Below are 18398 nucleotides of genomic sequence, written 5' to 3'. Positions count from 1 at the left end.
CAACCAGTGGGAACCTCTTTAAGCTGGCTCCTCTGTAATTTGTTAAGTCCCCATCCTTCTTCGAGCGTTTCTTTTTGCGGAAGACAATGTGCTGGGCTCATCTTGCACTTTTCCTACCCCAGGACTGGAATCAGGCTTTTTCTCCAAAGAGCTCTGTGTAGGGTATATTTTTAAAAATTGGTCTTGCGTGATAGTGATTGCAAGCCATCTATATTTTTCACTTCTTGTTGGTAAATCACTCTTGTGAATTTGGTTAGCATGAAGAGTTTCTCCAGCATTTCAGCCACCCTCAGGGAGCTTGTGCAACTTAGGGGCAGACTCCAGATTGTAGTGTGTTAGCGTAATCAGCTATGGGGATAGCCAGCCTGAAATGGCTTCACACTTCTAGTGCAACATACTGCTCTGGCATCTGATGTCCCATCAGAGCCATGGGTTCAGTGAGGGGTGCTTGTGAATGTTATCACTGGGAGGCCAAACACTAAAAGCTCATTCCAGGTCCCGGAAATTTTGAGGTGACTTACCTATTAGGACCACTTTTCCTGACAACCTTGAATTCTGAAGAATGAAGAAAGGTCCTCCCACTTAACCATTTGAGAACTCTCAATCTCCAAGAGCAAAGATGACTGGAAAACTCCACTGATGAGGCAAGTCTGGCCCATTTACCTTTGTTGTTTTTCTGTGGAATGTTGAAATAGTCCAGTGAACTCCTAAGACTATTCTTAGAAATGAAGGGTCTTGATGCTTCTGAAACAATAATGCCAAGTTTTCTGATTCCAACTGCTATTCTACAGGGCTTTAAAAGGGGCTGTGCCTGTTACAATTTGCACATGTTTGAGAAACATTTCTCAAAATATTTCACCTTAAAGCACTGATGAAAATGAGGACAGAAACAGAAACTTGTAAAAATACATCTTTTAATAAACATCAAGAAGTACAGTGCAGTTTTATAGAAGTTTTACACTGCAGTTTACAGCAAACATATTATCTATTATAGTGTATATTTATTTACAAATAAATTCAGGTGTTTTTTCCTCCCATGGTTGGATAAACCAAAACTGGTGCATCATACTACATTTAAGGTCTTCCAAACTGTTTCCCAAGCTTCTGTAAAAGGCCTTTAACATGAAGATACTTGTAACAACAAAAGAAAGATATCCCCCATCACAATGATAGCCTGATGAATGCCCAAAAGTTATTTAAAAAAACTATAAATATATGGATTCCTTTGATGGTTTTGAAGAATAAGAATAGTTTCTGATAGCAAATCTGAAATATTAACAACAATAAGGGAAACAGCTATTTCTTTTGCCAAGTGAATCCATAATAAACACTAATTTGAGACTACAGTTTATGAAAAGAATTCGAAAAATGCTTGTAGTAAAAGTTCAAGATTTTATATATATGGTCCCATGGACTAAAAACTGTCTGGAATATTAATGGCTGGGTCTGCTTTTAACATTATTTATACAAAGAATGGTGGAATTCTTGACACTTCTGGACAAAGTCAGTGAAAATGGGGACAGAAATTAATTAGTAAAGGGAAAATTAATATTAATCTCAAAATTTTACCTGCTGTTGTCTTGGAATGATCAAAATTCAGCTACATCCAAAAAGAGTAAAAAGAACTGAAGGAAATCAGAAGCTATTGCTTAAAAACCAGAGTTTTGCATGCTTTCAATTGAAGGAATTTAAAATTTATACAACTGGATTTACTTTGCTATTTACATAAACCAGTGTTTGGAATTAGAAATGAAAGTACTGCTTTATACATAGAAGTACCAGAAGCATACTCAGATTTGCAAAAGAGGCACAATAACCTGTCAATCATGCAACTAGTCGTATGTGAAATTTGTAATGGGTAATAGAACAAATTCCCCATGAACACAGTACTGATGTGGAGCAAATTACATCAAATAAGTAAGCAGCTCAAATTCCTAAGGGTAAAGACCCAATATCCCTGAATCTCTAAGCATTCATCTCAGTGTTAACATGGTTTCCTCTAAGAATTATCTCATTAAAAATAGCGAGATTTTTAAATACTTCTCCCTCTTTGATATGCCATCATATTTTTAGAGGTGAAAAGGAAACAATTGGTGGGTTTTGTTTGTTTGTTTTTACCACTGTGGCCCATCCAATTCTCATGAATCTGATACCCTGTTATCACAGCATCAAGACTAAGGTAGGTGCTCTAAAGGATCCAACAGACTCAATTTCTGGTTCCAAATATTGCTGGTATTTACAATAAGCCTGACTGCCAGAAAGCCATGTCTCTGGGTGAAACGTACTCCAGGAACAATGACTGAGAAGTGAAGCCCAGCTGCCCCTGAGGTCAGTTAACCATCTGATCTTCTATCCTGAAGTAGAATTTCTTAGTAGATGGGACGAGATCTCATACGTTCCACGTATCCTCTACAGCACCTAGTAACGTGCTGGGCAAAGACACACGCTCACGGAAATAATCGGTGACGGGGCGGGAACTGAATCGAGGGTGAACATGGTCACGGGGAGGCCATGCCTCACTCCACCCATCACCCAAAAGGCAGTCACCCCGATGACTCTCTGCTGCCGTCACCGAAGAACAGATGCTTGTTCCCTGCCGCTATCTGAGGGAGAACTATCCACTCAGGCCTCTTTCTTTCTCTTGGTCACTGAGAGATTAAATGTGGGCCTGAGTGCCACCTGGTCGATGATATCTGGGAAGAAAAGGTTTTTTTTCCCCTCAAAGGAAGCACCAATCCATCACATGGCACAGTTTAATAATACAACTTATAGAACTATTTTATAATTGTTAAAATGTTATCCATACTAATAGATATTTTAAAGGTTAGGCTTATTCTCTCTGACATCACTTAAGGTACATTTTATTTTTAAACATAGGCATGAGGTAGAAGATAAGAACTCACAAAAGAAAGTCCTCTTCAAAATACCAAACTCTATTCAATACAATTAGCCCCGAGAAAGAAGTAAGAAAAGTTACAGCCTGAGCTGGTAGACTGGCTACTGATAAACTATTACCCTTACCTGAAAACAAAAGCTTAATTTAAAATTGTCGATTTTTTCCCACCAATTTAAGGTATTATAGAAAAAGGGCGATACACATTCTGACATTCTGAAATATTTCTAAGGATCGCATACAACAGCTCCTCTTAATAATCATTTTTTACTATGTGGCTCTAAATCACCTCAATTGAGACACAGGTCCTTTCTACCTAAATAACTGATCAAATATCAATACGGAGGTTAAAAATGCTTTGAGCACAAGAAGCAAGATAAAAGGAATGATTCACATTTAAAATATTGTACTTTTTATAAAAACTAGCAGCACTTCATCCTACCAAGACATACAGATTTGGCTTCATTGACTGATCAGGAACAGAGGAAAATGGATATAGGTCCAAAACAGCTCCTTCACGAGGGCAATGTGAGGCTTCAAGTTTTCTTGAACGATTTCCCCCATTAGGTGGTGTGGGAAACTACTGGGATGTCGATTTCAATGGCAGACAGGCGGGAACGGGCTGAATAGGGCTGTGAGTATGTGTGCATGCCGGGAGGATGGGAGTACAGTGGCTGCCAGAAAGGAGAAGGCAAGGACTTGCATGCACAGTACCAAATAAATAGTAGCAGGGCCGTCATAAACAAGCCCCCAGCACTAGCCACAGTGACATACACAGCATAGTCAAACGCAAAGACTGGCTCGAACTTCCTGTTCAGGTGGATGTTGTAAAAGATGACCCAGATGGACGGGGAGAGGCTCACAGTACCCGCCAGGAAAAATAGCAGCCCGGCCACCAGATGGCAGCCCGCACTATTGACCAGGCACTTAGCCAGTTTGATGTTGGGCACGGAGGACCTGAAGGCCGTGTTACACATTCCGATCAGGCAGAGCAGCAGGGCGCCCATCGCGATCAGGATGCTGAGGGGCAGGGCAAACTGGAGGACCCGCAGGTCCAGCTGGTCCACGGAGGAGTACCAGGTAACATCGTACATCAGGCAGTCATTGCCCCCGTCATAGCGGGCGCACTTCACCCACAGGCCTGTGTAGACCGTCAGGTTCTTCTCGTTTCTGTTGAACGTGATCAGTCGTAACTTCCTCCAGTTGGGAAGGAGCGTGCCCGCAAAGAGGCCTGCTACTGAGGCGATTCCACACAGGAAGGAGAGCACGGTGGCCGCGTGGACATCCCGACAGCCCATGGCAGGCAGGCGTGTGCAGTACTGCCAGTCAGACTGGGGGGACACAGAAGAGGACAGATCATGAGGGGACCCTGGGAGAGCAGAGCAGGAAGGGTGGGGCTGTCTGGAAACACAACCAGGGATGTGGAATCAAACAGGGTAATTCTGTCCCTTGTCTCCACGTGCAACAGAACGGGTATGAGCACACGTGCCCGTGACCGCAGAGTACAGGCATACATGCACACCCCTGCTTACCACCGACTGGTCATACAGCAACCAAAGTCTTCAAACATGAGCATTTTTCTACCCAGTGAATCAGAGGAACAACCAGCATAATTCCAAATTCGCATAACATCACATCTGAAATTCTCTGTTTTCAAAAACCACTCATTCAACACCCGTGGTATCAAGCCCTTGGATGTGTCAGACACTCAAATATGCAGGATCACAGCACCATTCGCAAACCATCAACTCCAAACACAAATTCGGCCTCCGATGCTCATGCAGATGTAAAAGCAGACTAGCAAAACAGGCCAAGGTGTGAGGAAAGAGGGCAGCAGAGTAGCTGAAGGCAGACGCTGAGCTAGATGGCTTCAATTCAAATCCCTACTTCAATTACTAGCCAGGTGACCCAAGCGACTTTGGATCAGTAACACTACTTCTGTGTGCCTCTCCTTCCTCATCTGCAAAATGGGGAAAATAACAGTGCCTAACTCACAGGTTTTCTAAGTATTCGATGAGTTAATATGACATCAAGTACTTAAAGTTATACCTGGCGCCTTGGAAGTGCGATGTGAGTGTCAACTATTCTAAGCACTCAGTGATCAGCTCAGTGCTTAGCATCATAGAGCAGTTCAAAGAACATTTATGGAGTAAACGTTAAATAAGAAACAGCAGACAGCTCATTCCTATGTACTGGGCATACCGGAAAACACAAAATGGAAACAGACTCCTCTCCAATGAGTTAGTCAAAGCAAAAAGACAGAAAAAGGTCCCTGACATTATTCTGCTTCACCACTTCTTGACTTGATTCACAATGCCTGGCATGGTTTTCAGATTAAACTATCAGTTACTGGTTATAATTCATACGACTACTGGTTCGTCTACTATTACTGCCCATGTAAGATGAATGCAAAGATTTCTGAAATGACAACCTATCTCTATTAATGCTAGCAAGACCCTTCATCTCAAATTAAAAGCCTGGACTCTTTTATCTGTATATGACATATTATAAAAACCAGTATGTTATTCAGCTTTATTTCTTCAGGAGTTTGAAACTCACTCTCCCAACACCACTCAAATGTATTTTTTCTATTTTCTATCATTTCTCCTGCAAGGCAACAGAACAGATTGCTTTAATTTACTATATATTTAGTCCAGTCACAAAAACTGGGAATAATTTTAGTAGCAGAAAAGATATATGTATGTGTATATACTTATACACACACACATATGTAAGTGTATAATATAAAAATCAGTTTAAGTGATTTTTATATTGTAAAATATAAAAGTGACGATTTTTTTAAGCCCTCAAGAATAACTAGTTGTAAGTTTTTCTTAGTTTACTATTTGTTTATCATGTTGTCTTCTGTCAAAATTACCAAAAGTAGTAATTGTTTAAAAATATATATTATGGATGAAAATACTTAGAGGAATTATGGTCATAATTTATTTTTTTTCCTTCAAATTGTAAATGCCTGATTTTAGCAACGAACCAACCACCTGAGTCCAACAATGGAAACTCTGGCACAGGTTTGACATTTACACTGGAAAATGCCACTAATTTTGTCAGTCTCTAGAGTCCAGCTTCCTGTTGGTTTCTGCTCGTTTATCTTCTCCCCAGTATACTGAGAGCAACTTGAACAGTGCCTGGCTCACAAGTCATTTTAGGAATATCTGAATAAAGAAATACTAGGCTCTGACCCAAGACCACAGTAGCTTAAAAAGGTAGGCTCTTAATGATATAGAACTGGACAAGGAAGTAGCCATTACTAAGCAATCATTCATTCAGCAGGGATTTACTATTCAGCACAGGCAAAACACTTGTTAGGTCCTAGAGGCACACCAAGGCAATAAACATCTGGACTTTGCCCCAGTATACTTGCCTTGAGAACCCCATGAACAGTATCAAAGGACAAAATGATAGGATACTGAATGAGGAATTCCCCAGGTCGGTAGGTGCCCAGTATGCTACTGGAGATCAGTGGAGAAGTAACTCTAGAAGGAATGAAGGGATGGAGCAAAAGCAAAACCAATACCCAGTTGTGGATGTGACTGGTGATAGAGGCAAGGTCCGGTGCTGTAAAGAGCAATATTGCATAGGAACCTGGAATGTTAGGTCCATGAATCAAGGCAAATTGGAAGTGGTCAAACAGGAGATGGCAAGAGTGAACATAGATTTTCTAGCAATCAGTGAATTAAAATGGACTGGAATGGGTGAATTTAACGCAGATGACCGTTATATCTACTACTGTGGGCAGGAATCCCTTAGAAGAAATAGAGTAGCCATCATGGTCAACAAAAGAGTCCGAAATGCAGTACTTGGATGCAATCTTAAAAAAGACAGAATGATTTCTGTTCGTTTCCAAGGCAAACCATTCAATATTACAGTAATCCAGGCCTATGCCCCAACCAGTAACGCTGAAGAAGCCGAAGTTGAACAATTCTATGAAGACCTACAAGACCTTTTAGAACTAACACCCAAAAAAGATGTCCTTTTCATTATAGGGGACTGGAATGCAAAAGCAGGAAGTCAAGAAACACCTGGAGTAACAGGCAGATTTGGCCTTGGAGCACGGAATGAAGCAGCGCAAAGGCTAATAGAGTTTTGCCAAAAGAATGCACTGGTCATAGCAAACACCCTCTTCCAACAACACAAGAGAAGACTCTACACATGGATATCACCAGATGGTCAACACCGATATCAGATTGATTATATTCTTTGCAGCCAAAGATGGAGAAGCTGTATACAGTCAGCAAAAACAAGACCAGGAGCTGACTGTGGCTCAGATCATGAACTCCTTATTGCCAAATTCAGACTGAAATTGAAGAAAGTAGGGAAAACCACTAGACCATTCAGATATGACCTAAATCAAATCCCTTATGATTATACAGTGGAAGTGAGTAATAGATTTAAGGGACTAGATCTGATAGAGTGCCTGATGAACTCTGGACGGAGGTTCGTGACATTGTAAAGGAGACAGGGACCAAGACCATCCCCATGGAAAAGAAATACAAAAAAGCAAAATGGCTGTCTGAGGAGGCCTTACAAATAGCTGTGAAAAGAAGAGAAGCGAAAAGCAAAGGAGAAAAGGAAAGATATAAGCATCTGAATGCAGAGTTCCAAAGAATAGCAAGGAGAGATAAGAAAGCCTTCCTCAGTGATCAATGCAAAGAAATAGAGGAAAACAACAGAATAGGAAAAACAAGAGATCTCTTCAAGAAAATTAGAGATTCCAAGGGAACATTTCATGCAAAGATGGGCTCGATAAAGGACAGAAATGGTAGGGACCTAACAGAAGCAGAAGATATTAAGAAGAGATGGCAAGAATACACAGAAGAACTGTACAAAAAAGATCTTCACGACCAAGATAGTCACGATAACGTGATCACTGACCTAGAGCCAGATACCTTGGAATGTGAAGTCAAGTGGGCCTTAGAAAGCATCACTACGAACAAAGCTAGTGGTGGTGATGGAATTCCAGTTCAGCTATTTCAAATCTTGAAAGATGATGCTGTGAAAGTGCTGCACTCAATATACCAGCAAATTTGGAAGACTCAGCAGTGGCCATAGGACTGGAAAACGTCAGTCTTCATTCCAATCCCAAAGAAAGGGAATGCCAGAATGCTCAAACTACCACACAACTGCACTCATCTCACACACTAGTAAAGTCATGCTCAAAATTCTGCAAGCCAGGCTTCAGCAATATGTCAACCGTGAACTCCCAGATGTTCAAGCAGGTTTTACAAAAGGCAGAGAGGCACCAGAGATCAAATTGCCAACATCCGCTGGATCATGGAGAAAGCAAGAGAGTTCCAGAAAAACATCTATTTCTGCTTCATTGACTATGCCAAAGCCTTTGACTGTGTGGATCACAATAAACTGTGGAAAATTCTGAAAGAGATGGGAATACCAGACCACCTGACCTGCCTCTTGAGAAACCTGTATGCAGGTCAGGAAGCAACAGTCGAACTGTACATGGAACAACAGACTGTTTCCAAATAGGAAAAGGAGTACGTCAAGGCTGTATATTGTCACCTTGCTTATTTAACTTATATGCAGAGTACATCATGAGGAACGCTGGGCTGGAAGAAGCACAAGCTGGAATCAAGATTGCCGGGAGAAATATCAATAATCTCAGATTTGGAGATGACACTACCCTTATGGCAGAAAGTGAAGAGGAACTCAAAAGCCTCTTGATGAAAGTGAAAGAGGAGAGTGAAAAGGTTGGCTTGAAGCTCAACATTCAGAAAACAAAGATCATGGCATCTGGTCCCATCACTTCATGGGAAATAGATGGAAAAACAGTGGAAACAGTGTTAGACTTTATTTTGGGGGGCTCCAAAATCACTGCAGATGCTGACTGCAGCCATGAAATTAAAAGACGCTTACTCCTTGGAAGGAAAGTTATGACCAACCTTGATAGTATATTAAAAAGCAGAGACATTACTTTGCCAACAAAGGTCCGTCTAGTCAAGGCTATGGTTTTTTCCGTGGTCATGTATGGATGTGAGAGTTGGACTGTGAAGAAAGCTGATCGCCGAAGAATTGATGCTTTTGAACTATGGTGTTAGAGAAGACTCTTGAGAGTCCCTTGGACTGCAAGGAGATCGATCCTGGGTGTTCATTGGAAGGACTGTTGCTAAAGCTGAAACTCCAATACTTTGGCCACCTCATGCGATGAGTTGACTCACTGGAAAAGACTGATGCTGGGAAAGGTTGGGGGCGGGAGGAGAAGGGGACGAAAGAGAATGAGATGGCTGGATGGCATCACCGACTCTGTGGACATGAGTTTGAGTGAACTCCGGGAGTTGGTGATGGACAGGGAGGCCTGGCGTGGTGTGTTTCATGGGGTTGCGGAGAGTCGGACACGACTGAGCGACTGAACTGAACTGACTGAAGTAATGCTAACCATCAGACTGAGGGAAAGAATATGCTGTTTTATCTAAACTCAAAGTGCTGATAATGAAAAAGGCATCTGATTACTACATATCAAGTGATCATTGTTAGGTATCAACCAAATAACATATACCAGTTCATAAAAATGAATAATTCAGGGTTAGAGAAAAACTGAGCAATAAAAAGAAAGAAGATTTACTCAACATTGTGAAGATGTAAAAAAAAGTTTCTCTCAATTCCTTTCAAAGCTTCAGAATGCCTTCAGATCACTACTGCTAAGTTCTAACCTAATCACAATTCCTTCCTGCTTTCAGAGGTAGGGGACAAATACTTGGAGTATCAGTATAATTGAGTTTTCTTCATTCAAGCTCCCCTGTACCCCTAAGTCCTACAAATGAAATGAGAAACAAGATCAGAATGAATTTTATTACTAATAAATAAATGTCTGTAGTTCTTAGCCTATAGACTATCAAATGACACTAATAAACAGAGCCGGATCAATATTTAATATCTATTTCAGTTTTAAGTGTGTTTAAATTTATCCTACATCAAATCAATCCAGGTGTTGTATCAGTCCCCTGAATTGGCTCAGATCCCAGAAACTAACTAAAAGTTATATTTTTAGAGAGCCAACAAGTATACCTGGAGCAGCGGCTGTGCAGCAAGCAGCCGACAGGAGCTACCCCACGTCCAAGGTCAGGAGCGGCGGTTGCATTTTGCTGGCACAGCAGGGAAGAGATAGCCCGTGTCCAAGGTAAGAGAAACCCAAGTAAGATAGTAGGTGCTGAGAGAGGGCATCAGAGGGCAGACAGACTGAAAGCACAATCAGAGAAAACCAACCAATCTGATCCCATGGACCACAGCCTTGTCTAACTAATGAAACTAAGCCATGCTGGTAGGGCCACTGAAGATGGACAGGTCATGGTGGAGAGGTCTGACAAAATGTGGTCCACTAGAGGAGAAAATGACAAACAACTTTAGGATTCTTGCCTTGAGAACCCCATGAACAGTATGAAAAGGCAAAAAGATAGAACACTGAAAGATGAACTTCTCAGGTAGGTAGGTGCCCAATATGCTACTGGAGATCAGTGGAGAAATAACTCCAGAAAGAATGAAGAGACGGAGCCAAAGCAAAACCAATACCCAGCTGTGGATGTGACTGGTGATAGAAGCAAGGTCCGATGCTGTAAAGAGCAATATTGCATAGGAACCTGGAATGTTAGGTCCCTGAATCAAGGCAAATTGGAAGTGGTCAAACAGGAGATGGCAAGAGTGAAGATCAACATTTTAGGAATCGGCAATCACTAAAATGGACTGGAATGGGTGAATTTAACTCAGATGACCATTATATCTACTACTGTGAGCAGGAATCCCTTAGAAGAAATGGAGTAGCCATCATGGTCAACAATAGAGTCCAAAATGCAGTACTTAGATGCAATCTCAAAAACAACAGAATGATCTCTGTTCGTTTCCAAGGCAAACCATTCAATATCATGGTAATCCAAGTCTATGGCCCGACCAGTAATGCTGAAGAAGCTCAAGTTGAATGGTTCTATGAAGACCTACAAGACCTTTTAGAACTAACACCCACAAAAGATATCCTTTTCATTATAGGGGACGGGAATGCAAAAGTAGGAAGTCAAGAAACACCTGGAGTAACAGGCAAATTTTGCCTTGGAGCACAGAATGAAGAAGGGCAAAGGCTAATAAGAGTTTTGCCAAGAGAACGCACTGATCATAGCAAACACCCTCTTCCAACAACACAAGAGAAGACTCTACACATGGACATCACCAGACCGCCAACACTGAAATCAGACTGGTTATATTCTTTGCAGCCAAAGATGGAGAAGCTTTATACAGTCAGCAAAAACAAGATCAGGAGCTAACTGTGGCTCAGATCATGAACTCCTTACTGCCAAATTCAGACTTAAATTGAAGAAAGTGAGGAAAACCACTAGATCATTCAAGTATGACCTAAATCAAATCCTTTACGATTATACAATGGAAGTGAGAAATAGATTTGAGGGACTAGATCTGCCTGATGAACTAAGGACATGAGGTTCATGACACTGTACAGGAGACAGGGATCAAGACCATCCCCAAGAAAAAGAAATGTAAAAAAACAAAATGCTTGTCTGAGGAGGCCTTACAAATAGCTGTGAAAAGAGGAGAATCAAAAAGTAAAAGCGAAAACGAAAGATTTACCCATTTGAATGCGGAGTTCCAAAGAACAGCAAGGAGAGATAAGAAAGCCTTCTTCAATGATCAATGCAAAGAAATACAGGAAATAATGGAATAGGGAAGACTAGAGATCTCTTCAAGAAAATTAGAGATTCCAAGGGAACATTTCCTGCAAAGACGGGCTCAATAAAGGGCAGAAATGGTGTGGACCTAACAGAAGCAGAAGATACTAAGAAGAGGTGGCAAGAATACTCAGAAGAACTGTACAAAAAAAATCTTCATGACTCAGATAATCACCATGGTGTGATCACTCTCCTATAGCCAGACGTCCTGGAATGTGAAATCAAGTGGGCCTTAAGAAGCATCAATACAAACAAAGCTAGTGGAGGTGATGGAATTCTAGTTGAGCTATTTCAAATCCTAAAAGATGATGCTGTAAAAGTGCTGCACTCAATATGCCAGCAAATTTGGAAAACTCAGCAGTGGCCACAGGACTGGAAAATGTCAGTTTTCATTCCAATCCCAAAGAAAGGCAATGCCAAAGAATGCTCAAACTACCGCAGAATTGCACTCATCTCACAGGCTAGCAAAGTCATGCTCAAAATTCTCCAAGCCAGGCTTCAGCAATACATGAACTGTGAACTTCCAGATGTTCAAGCTGGTTTTAGAAAAGGCAGAGGCACCAGAGATCAAATTGCCAACATCCATTGGATCATGGAAAAAGCAAAAGAGTTCCAGAAAAACATCTATTTCTGCTTTATTGACTATGCCAAAGCCTTTGACTGTGTGGATCACAATAAACTGGAAAATTCTGAAAGAGATGGGAATACCAGACCACCTGACCTGCCTCTTGAGAAATCTGTATGTAGGTCAAGAAGCAACAGTTAGAACTGGACATGGAACAATAGACTGGCTCCAAATAGGAAAAGGAGTACATCAAGGCTGTATATTGTCACCCTGCTTATTTAAGTTACATGCAGAGTACATCATGAGAAATGATGGGCTGGATGAAGCACAAGTTGTAATCAAGATTGCCAGGAGAAATATCAATAACCTCAGATACACAGATGACACCACTCTTATGACAGAAAGTGAAGAAGAACTAAAGAGCCTCTTGATGAAAGTGAAAGAGGAGAGTGAAAAAGTTGGCTTAAAGGTCAACATTCAGAAAACAAAGATCATGGCATCCGGTCCCATCACTTCATGGCAAATAGATGGGGCAACAGTGGAAACAGTGGCTGACTTTATTTTGGGGGGCTCCAAAATCACTGTAGATGGTGACTGCAGCCATGAAAATTAAAAGACACTTACTCCTCGGAAGGAAAGCTATGACCAACCTAGACAGCATATTAAAAAGCAGAGACATTACTTTTCCAACAAAGGTCTGTCTTGTCAAGGCTATGGTTTTTCCAATAGTCATGTATGGATGTGAGAGTTGGACTATAAAGAAAACTGAGCACCAAAGAATTGATGCCTTTGAACTGTGGTGTTGGAGAAGACTCTTGAGAGTCCCTTGGACTGCAAGGAGATCCAAAGGAGATCAATCCTGAATGTTCATTGGAAGGACTGATGTTGCAGCTGAAACTCCAATATTTTGGCCCCCTGATGTGAAGATATGACTCATTTTAAAAGACCCTGAGGCTGGGAAAGATTGAAGGCAAGAGAAGAATGGGACGACAGAAGATGAGATGGCATCACCGACTCAACGGACATGAGTTTGGGTAAACTCTGGGTTTTGATGATGGACGGGGAGGCCTGGCATGCTGCAGTCCATGGAGTCGCAAAGAGTCGGACATGACTGAGTGACTAAACTGAACTGAATAAATTATATGTCATTTCTCAGAAGGGATATATTATGAAGCTCAATTTAACTGAATTTCAATCTCGGTGCTGGAATTAATGTCCTCACTCTTTGTAACTTTCTTTGGCTGCTTTATATTTTACACCCTGCTTTTAACTCTACATTATGTATGATTTGATAGAAAGCAGTATATCCCACTAGAGGGATGAAGTAACATCTTATAGGGACAGTGAGAGAAGGAATATGTTCAGTGATTTAAAACTGAAAGATATGCTGACTCTTGGAGCTCTACCAATTAATTTGGAACCATGCATCATTTTTTCAAATGCAAATCTGATGATTTCACTACATTTCTTACCATTCGATAGCTTTCTATCGAATAGTTTCCTCAGAATAAAGTTTCCAAAGTCTCAAATCTTTCCCATAATTTCCAAAGTTTTACTTTCCACCATCTGGTTCCTGCCAGATTCTTAGTCTCCTTACTGAGTCAGTTTCCTACCTTACATATTAGTCTATGTAGCCATGATGCTTTCAACTTTTCAAATTTTGTTTTCAGTGTGGGCTTTTTCTCATGCTGTGTTTCCTCCTAGAACTGTCTTAGTCTCATCCCATTCTCTGCTTAGCTGACATGTACTTATCTTTCTAGTTTCCATGGAGGCTGGACCTAAACCTCCCCTCTCCTCTCCAGCCTCTCACATTCCTCCGTCCCTAGTTACACGCTCTGGTTGCACCTTTGTATTTTTTCTTTGATAGCAGTGAATTTGCTTATATTCTCTGTTCAGTGTTTATCCTTCTCACCAGACTGTAAATTCCAGGAGGACAGAGAGCCTTCTGTTTTATTCACTGTGTCCAACACTGGCACACTGAAGGCACTCAATTATTTGTTTCACGAATGAACAAAAAAACAAATGGAAGGTTCATATGAGTATGGTGAGGACACAGAGCTACAAATTTGCTCTAGGATCAGTTCCATTCATTACATTCATTCATACTCTGTGTTCTGAAGCCTCCAAACTGCTTCTAGAATGTCCCCCTGCTTTCCACTCTTTACTGGCCAAAGTCTCTCTCATTTTTAAAAATAAAGTTGATTTTCTTCCCCCCAAAATTTCCCAAGAACGATGAGGCCATTCCCAGGTTATTTATATGCAGCCTCTACTTCTAGAAACACATATATGTTTAGCAACACTGGTTAATTCCCACCGTGGTTAGACAATCAATTATGACAGTTGATTCTCGTGTTTTCAACTTAACAGGTATGTTACATACAGGATGTGCCTCTTGCCATCAACACTGGTTCATATATCAAACTAATGTTTGCTTATCAAAGTTAAACAATTTTTTATACTTTAATTTCTATTTCCTTTTTAAAATATTTCTCCCAATGAGGAAAAGAAATAAACATCTTTTTGCCACATGAAAGCCCCTTATTAGCGACTGCAGCAGATGTGCAAGGCTAAGAATACACTTTAACAATCTGAGGAGCACCCACGAACACTAGCTGGGCGACAGGTCTTGAGCTGAGTTGTATATACAGATGTGTGGGCTTGCTGTTTCCATCTGGGAGGCAGCGTGGTACTGCAGCTCAGGCAACCCAAGACTCAAACGCCAGTCATAAACCACCATTTGCAAGCTGAGCAAGTCACCAATGCCCTCTGCATCTCAGATTTCTCAAATGTCCCTCAAGACAGTTGTGAGATCAGTAAAACTCTTCGTAAAACAGAATAGGGTGAGAAATTTAAGTCTGTGATGATTATTGCTAGGTTTATTTGAGAGCATTCTCTTTGAGAATAGCTACTGACCAAATCAGATCAGGCCTCTGTTTGAAACATCCACTTTATATCTGACTGTTCCAGAATGACTTGCAGAGAAGGAGATGGTACACAATTAAAGGTTATCAAAGATATTTCAATTAAAAATATTTTTCAAAAGAATATCTTTCCTGTGGTTTTGAATAGAGTTCAAAGAAGTTTGGAGCAGGAATAATGGCTAAGAGCTTTAAGAATTCCAAGATCCATTACTGTATTTTTTTCAGGGACAATTCTAAGGAACAGCTACATGAGAACACATCTGTAATAGCAGCTACGTTAATCCTTGGTAGTGACTAGCAGTCCCTTCTACCTTAGAAGGTACCGTCTCCCTCAGAAGGGTTTTCTTAGTAGCTGTAGATCATCAACATAGCACCTGGAATGGAGGTCTATCCTATAATTCTATTTTGTTAAGAGAAAAAAAGTGTCACATATATGGAAGTAAAAGGAAAAAATAAAATCAAGGGATGTACTTACTCTCTGAGGTACTCGATAGTTCCAAAATAACTTTAATCAACTTAGAAGAAATATATGCACATCTGAACACAGTCAAGATGACCTGGACCTAAAGAACAGGAAAAGTACTCCAAATTAATATACTTCTTTAAAAACTCAATTTGAATATGGAATTAGGAAAAATAATTACCAACCACCTAAAACCAAAGCAATCTTAAACCAAAATAGGTGGGCAGTAAGTTCAAAAAAAAAAAAAAAAGAATAGTTTATTCTTAAGCTCACACAATATCTATTTGTGAGCTGCAGAAGAAAAAATTAACTCTCATTTTGTGACTTAGGGAGATAAGAAAAATAAGGATGAAAATCACTTCACTGTTTTGGAAATCTTTTCATAACTACAGTGAAAGAAGAAGGAGGGCTGATGAAACTCTATGTAATTAGTTGTCTTGGCATAAAACATTCCTGAGGTTTCTTTTATTCCTTTTAAAAGAATACTGACAAAACTAGTCAAAGTTACTTTGTACCGTTCCGTTCCGTTCCGTCGTTCAGTCGTGTCCGACTCTTTGTTACCCCATGGACTGTAGCCTACCAGGCTTCTCTGTCCATGGGATTCTCCAGGCAAGAATACTGGAGTGGGTTACCGTTTCCTTCTCCAGGGGATCTTCCCGACCCAGGGATCGAACCCGCGTCTCCCGCATTGGAGGAATGCCCCCTAAAACTTGCAACTAGAAATTTCTTTTCAGTTTATAGTTCCACCAACAGCTCAACCCACCATTTAAATGTTTTCATATGTCTTTCTTAAGCATCAACAACTTCCTCTTCAAACACTATTTACCTCAAGTAGAAGGATGAGAGGTAAGACTTGTAACGCCTAAGAACTTCCTAGTTTAAGGCATGTCTATATACATATATACTGCTAGCCCTACAATGATCATAAAGTAGAATGATGTTCCCAACAGTCTGCAGGAAAGGGATTTTAACCAGATTTTTTTTTCTTTTCTAAATATATGCCTGGTTGGTTTCAATCACAGTTGCTTACTTACTCCAAAGTTAAGTTTTCACAATGTAAAACACACAACAGGATCTCTGAGCAATCCTTTTAAAGTCAGGTCACCAACTCTGGCCTTCTAACGTCACGACTCGTCCCTTGCAAAGCCCGTAACACAGAACTTGGGCTTCAGAGAAAAAAGCAAAACAGGTTTCCAGAGAAGCCCGCCTCCCCCCTACCCTCGCTGCACTCCCTTTGAGCTGTGTCCTCAGGAGCATCAGAGTTTGTAGAAAGACAGAGAAGGTTAAAAAAAAAAAGGCAGAGCTTTCCTGGTTAGTGCCAATGGAAAGAGACCGCAGCAGTGACTACGAACGCTCTCGGAACAAGCTCCACTGACTGGGTTTGAACGGAGGGCAGGTCATCATTACACAACCAGCATGAGCTAGTGATTCAAAAATAGCAACCTGCACCTCCACAGCGCACACCCGGCCAGCCAAGCCCCCAGCCCCGGCCAGACACGTCGACATTTTCATCCTACTGGGTCTAGAGTAATTTTGAGAGCTCCATCAAACACCTCCTCACTCAGCGTTCACGTCCACAAAGGCGGTCAAGCACTTTCCAACGCTGAGTGACTCTCCTCGTTTAAACAACCTTACACAAAACCCTCAACTACTTGTGCAAAAGACCCAGAAACCAGAACATTCTCGCCCACACCTACCTGTTTCTCACATCCAGGGCATTTTCACCCGCCCACACGGAGGAGCCTCTCGGCGCGTCTCCCTCTCGGCGTCCCCGGAAGTGCGTTCCCAGAGAGCCGCTCCGAAGGCTTCTGGGACTCGTAGTCAGGTTCCCCAAACAGGAATGCCCTGGGTGCCTGGCAGACTACAATTCCCAAGATCCACTGAGCCGGCAGTCCCGGGCAATATCCTGCGACCGCCTCCCGCCTTTGTGCTCTGCTTCCCACCTCCCCCGTTCCTTTAACGCCTTAACCTCCGTTCAGATCTGGGTTATAGGTCTACAAAACAGAGGAAACAGAGCTAAAAATAACTTTGAGTTGGGTACCCGAATAAATACTTCCCACTAAGTGATTTATTTACCACTTTCAGTGAGGGGGGTGGGGTGGTCAGACTGTTTTTTATTTGTTTTTAAACTTTTTATTTTGTCGGAGAAGGCAATGGCACCCCACTCCAGTACTCTTGCCTGGAGAATCCCAGGGATGGGGGACCCTGGCAGGCTGCAGTCCATGGGGTCGCACAGAGTCGGACGCGACTGAAGTGACTTAGCAGCAGCATAGCCCATTATTGGGCTTCCCTGGTGCTGAGACGGTATAGAATCCAACTGCAAGGCAGGAGGCCTGGGTGCGATCCCTGGGCTGGGAATATCCCCTGGAAAAGAGAACGGCAACCCACTCCAGTATTCTTGCCTGGGAAATCCCATTGACAGAGGATCCTGGCAGGTGGGCCACAAATCTATGGGGTCACAAAGAGTCCCACTGGACTGAGCACTAACACTTTCACTTTCATGGCCCATTAACAATATTCTGATTGTTTCAGGTGAACAGCAAGGGACTCAGCCATACATATACAGGGGTCCATTCTCCCCCAAACGCCCCTCCCATCCAGGCTGCCACATAACACTGAGCAGAGTTCCGTGTACTACAGTGTAGGTTCTTGCTGATTATTCATTTTAATTATAGCAGGGTGTACATGTCCATCCCAAGCATATCATTTTTTTCCCACCTGCTGTTTCTCAAGTAACTTTACTTCAAAGCAATGGGTGAGCCATTGAGGTTTATTTGGGGGTGACCTGCCCAGGACGGATGTTGAAGTGTCATGATCACACACATAAATGCAGATAGAGTAAGTGTGGCAAATGTTG

At 41.6% G+C, this 18398-nt stretch overlaps 1 protein-coding gene across 1 annotated transcript; it reads right to left on the bottom strand.

The window, feature by feature from the left end:
• Nucleotides 1-1208: 1208 nt before the first annotated feature.
• On the bottom strand, nt 1209-17338 carry CLDN12 (claudin 12). Its single transcript, XM_088833128.1, has 3 exons — nt 17239-17338; nt 15554-15641; nt 1209-4224 (listed from the first exon to the last, which is right to left on the bottom strand). The coding sequence occupies exon 3, from the start codon at nt 4189-4191 to the stop codon at nt 3457-3459; it is 735 nt and encodes a 244-aa protein (XP_088689254.1). The 5' UTR covers nt 4192-4224; nt 15554-15641; nt 17239-17338; the 3' UTR covers nt 1209-3456.
• Between the last annotated feature and the right edge of the window lie 1060 nt (nt 17339-18398).

The sequence above is a fragment of the Moschus berezovskii genome, chromosome 3 (genome assembly GCF_049115385.1).
Source record: "Moschus berezovskii isolate FMDL1 chromosome 3, NW_MosBer_1.0, whole genome shotgun sequence".
Classification (NCBI taxonomy): domain Eukaryota; kingdom Metazoa; phylum Chordata; class Mammalia; order Artiodactyla; family Moschidae; genus Moschus; species Moschus berezovskii.
Note: the sequence above shows the minus strand (reverse complement) of the source record. Positions and strands in the feature narration are given on the sequence as shown.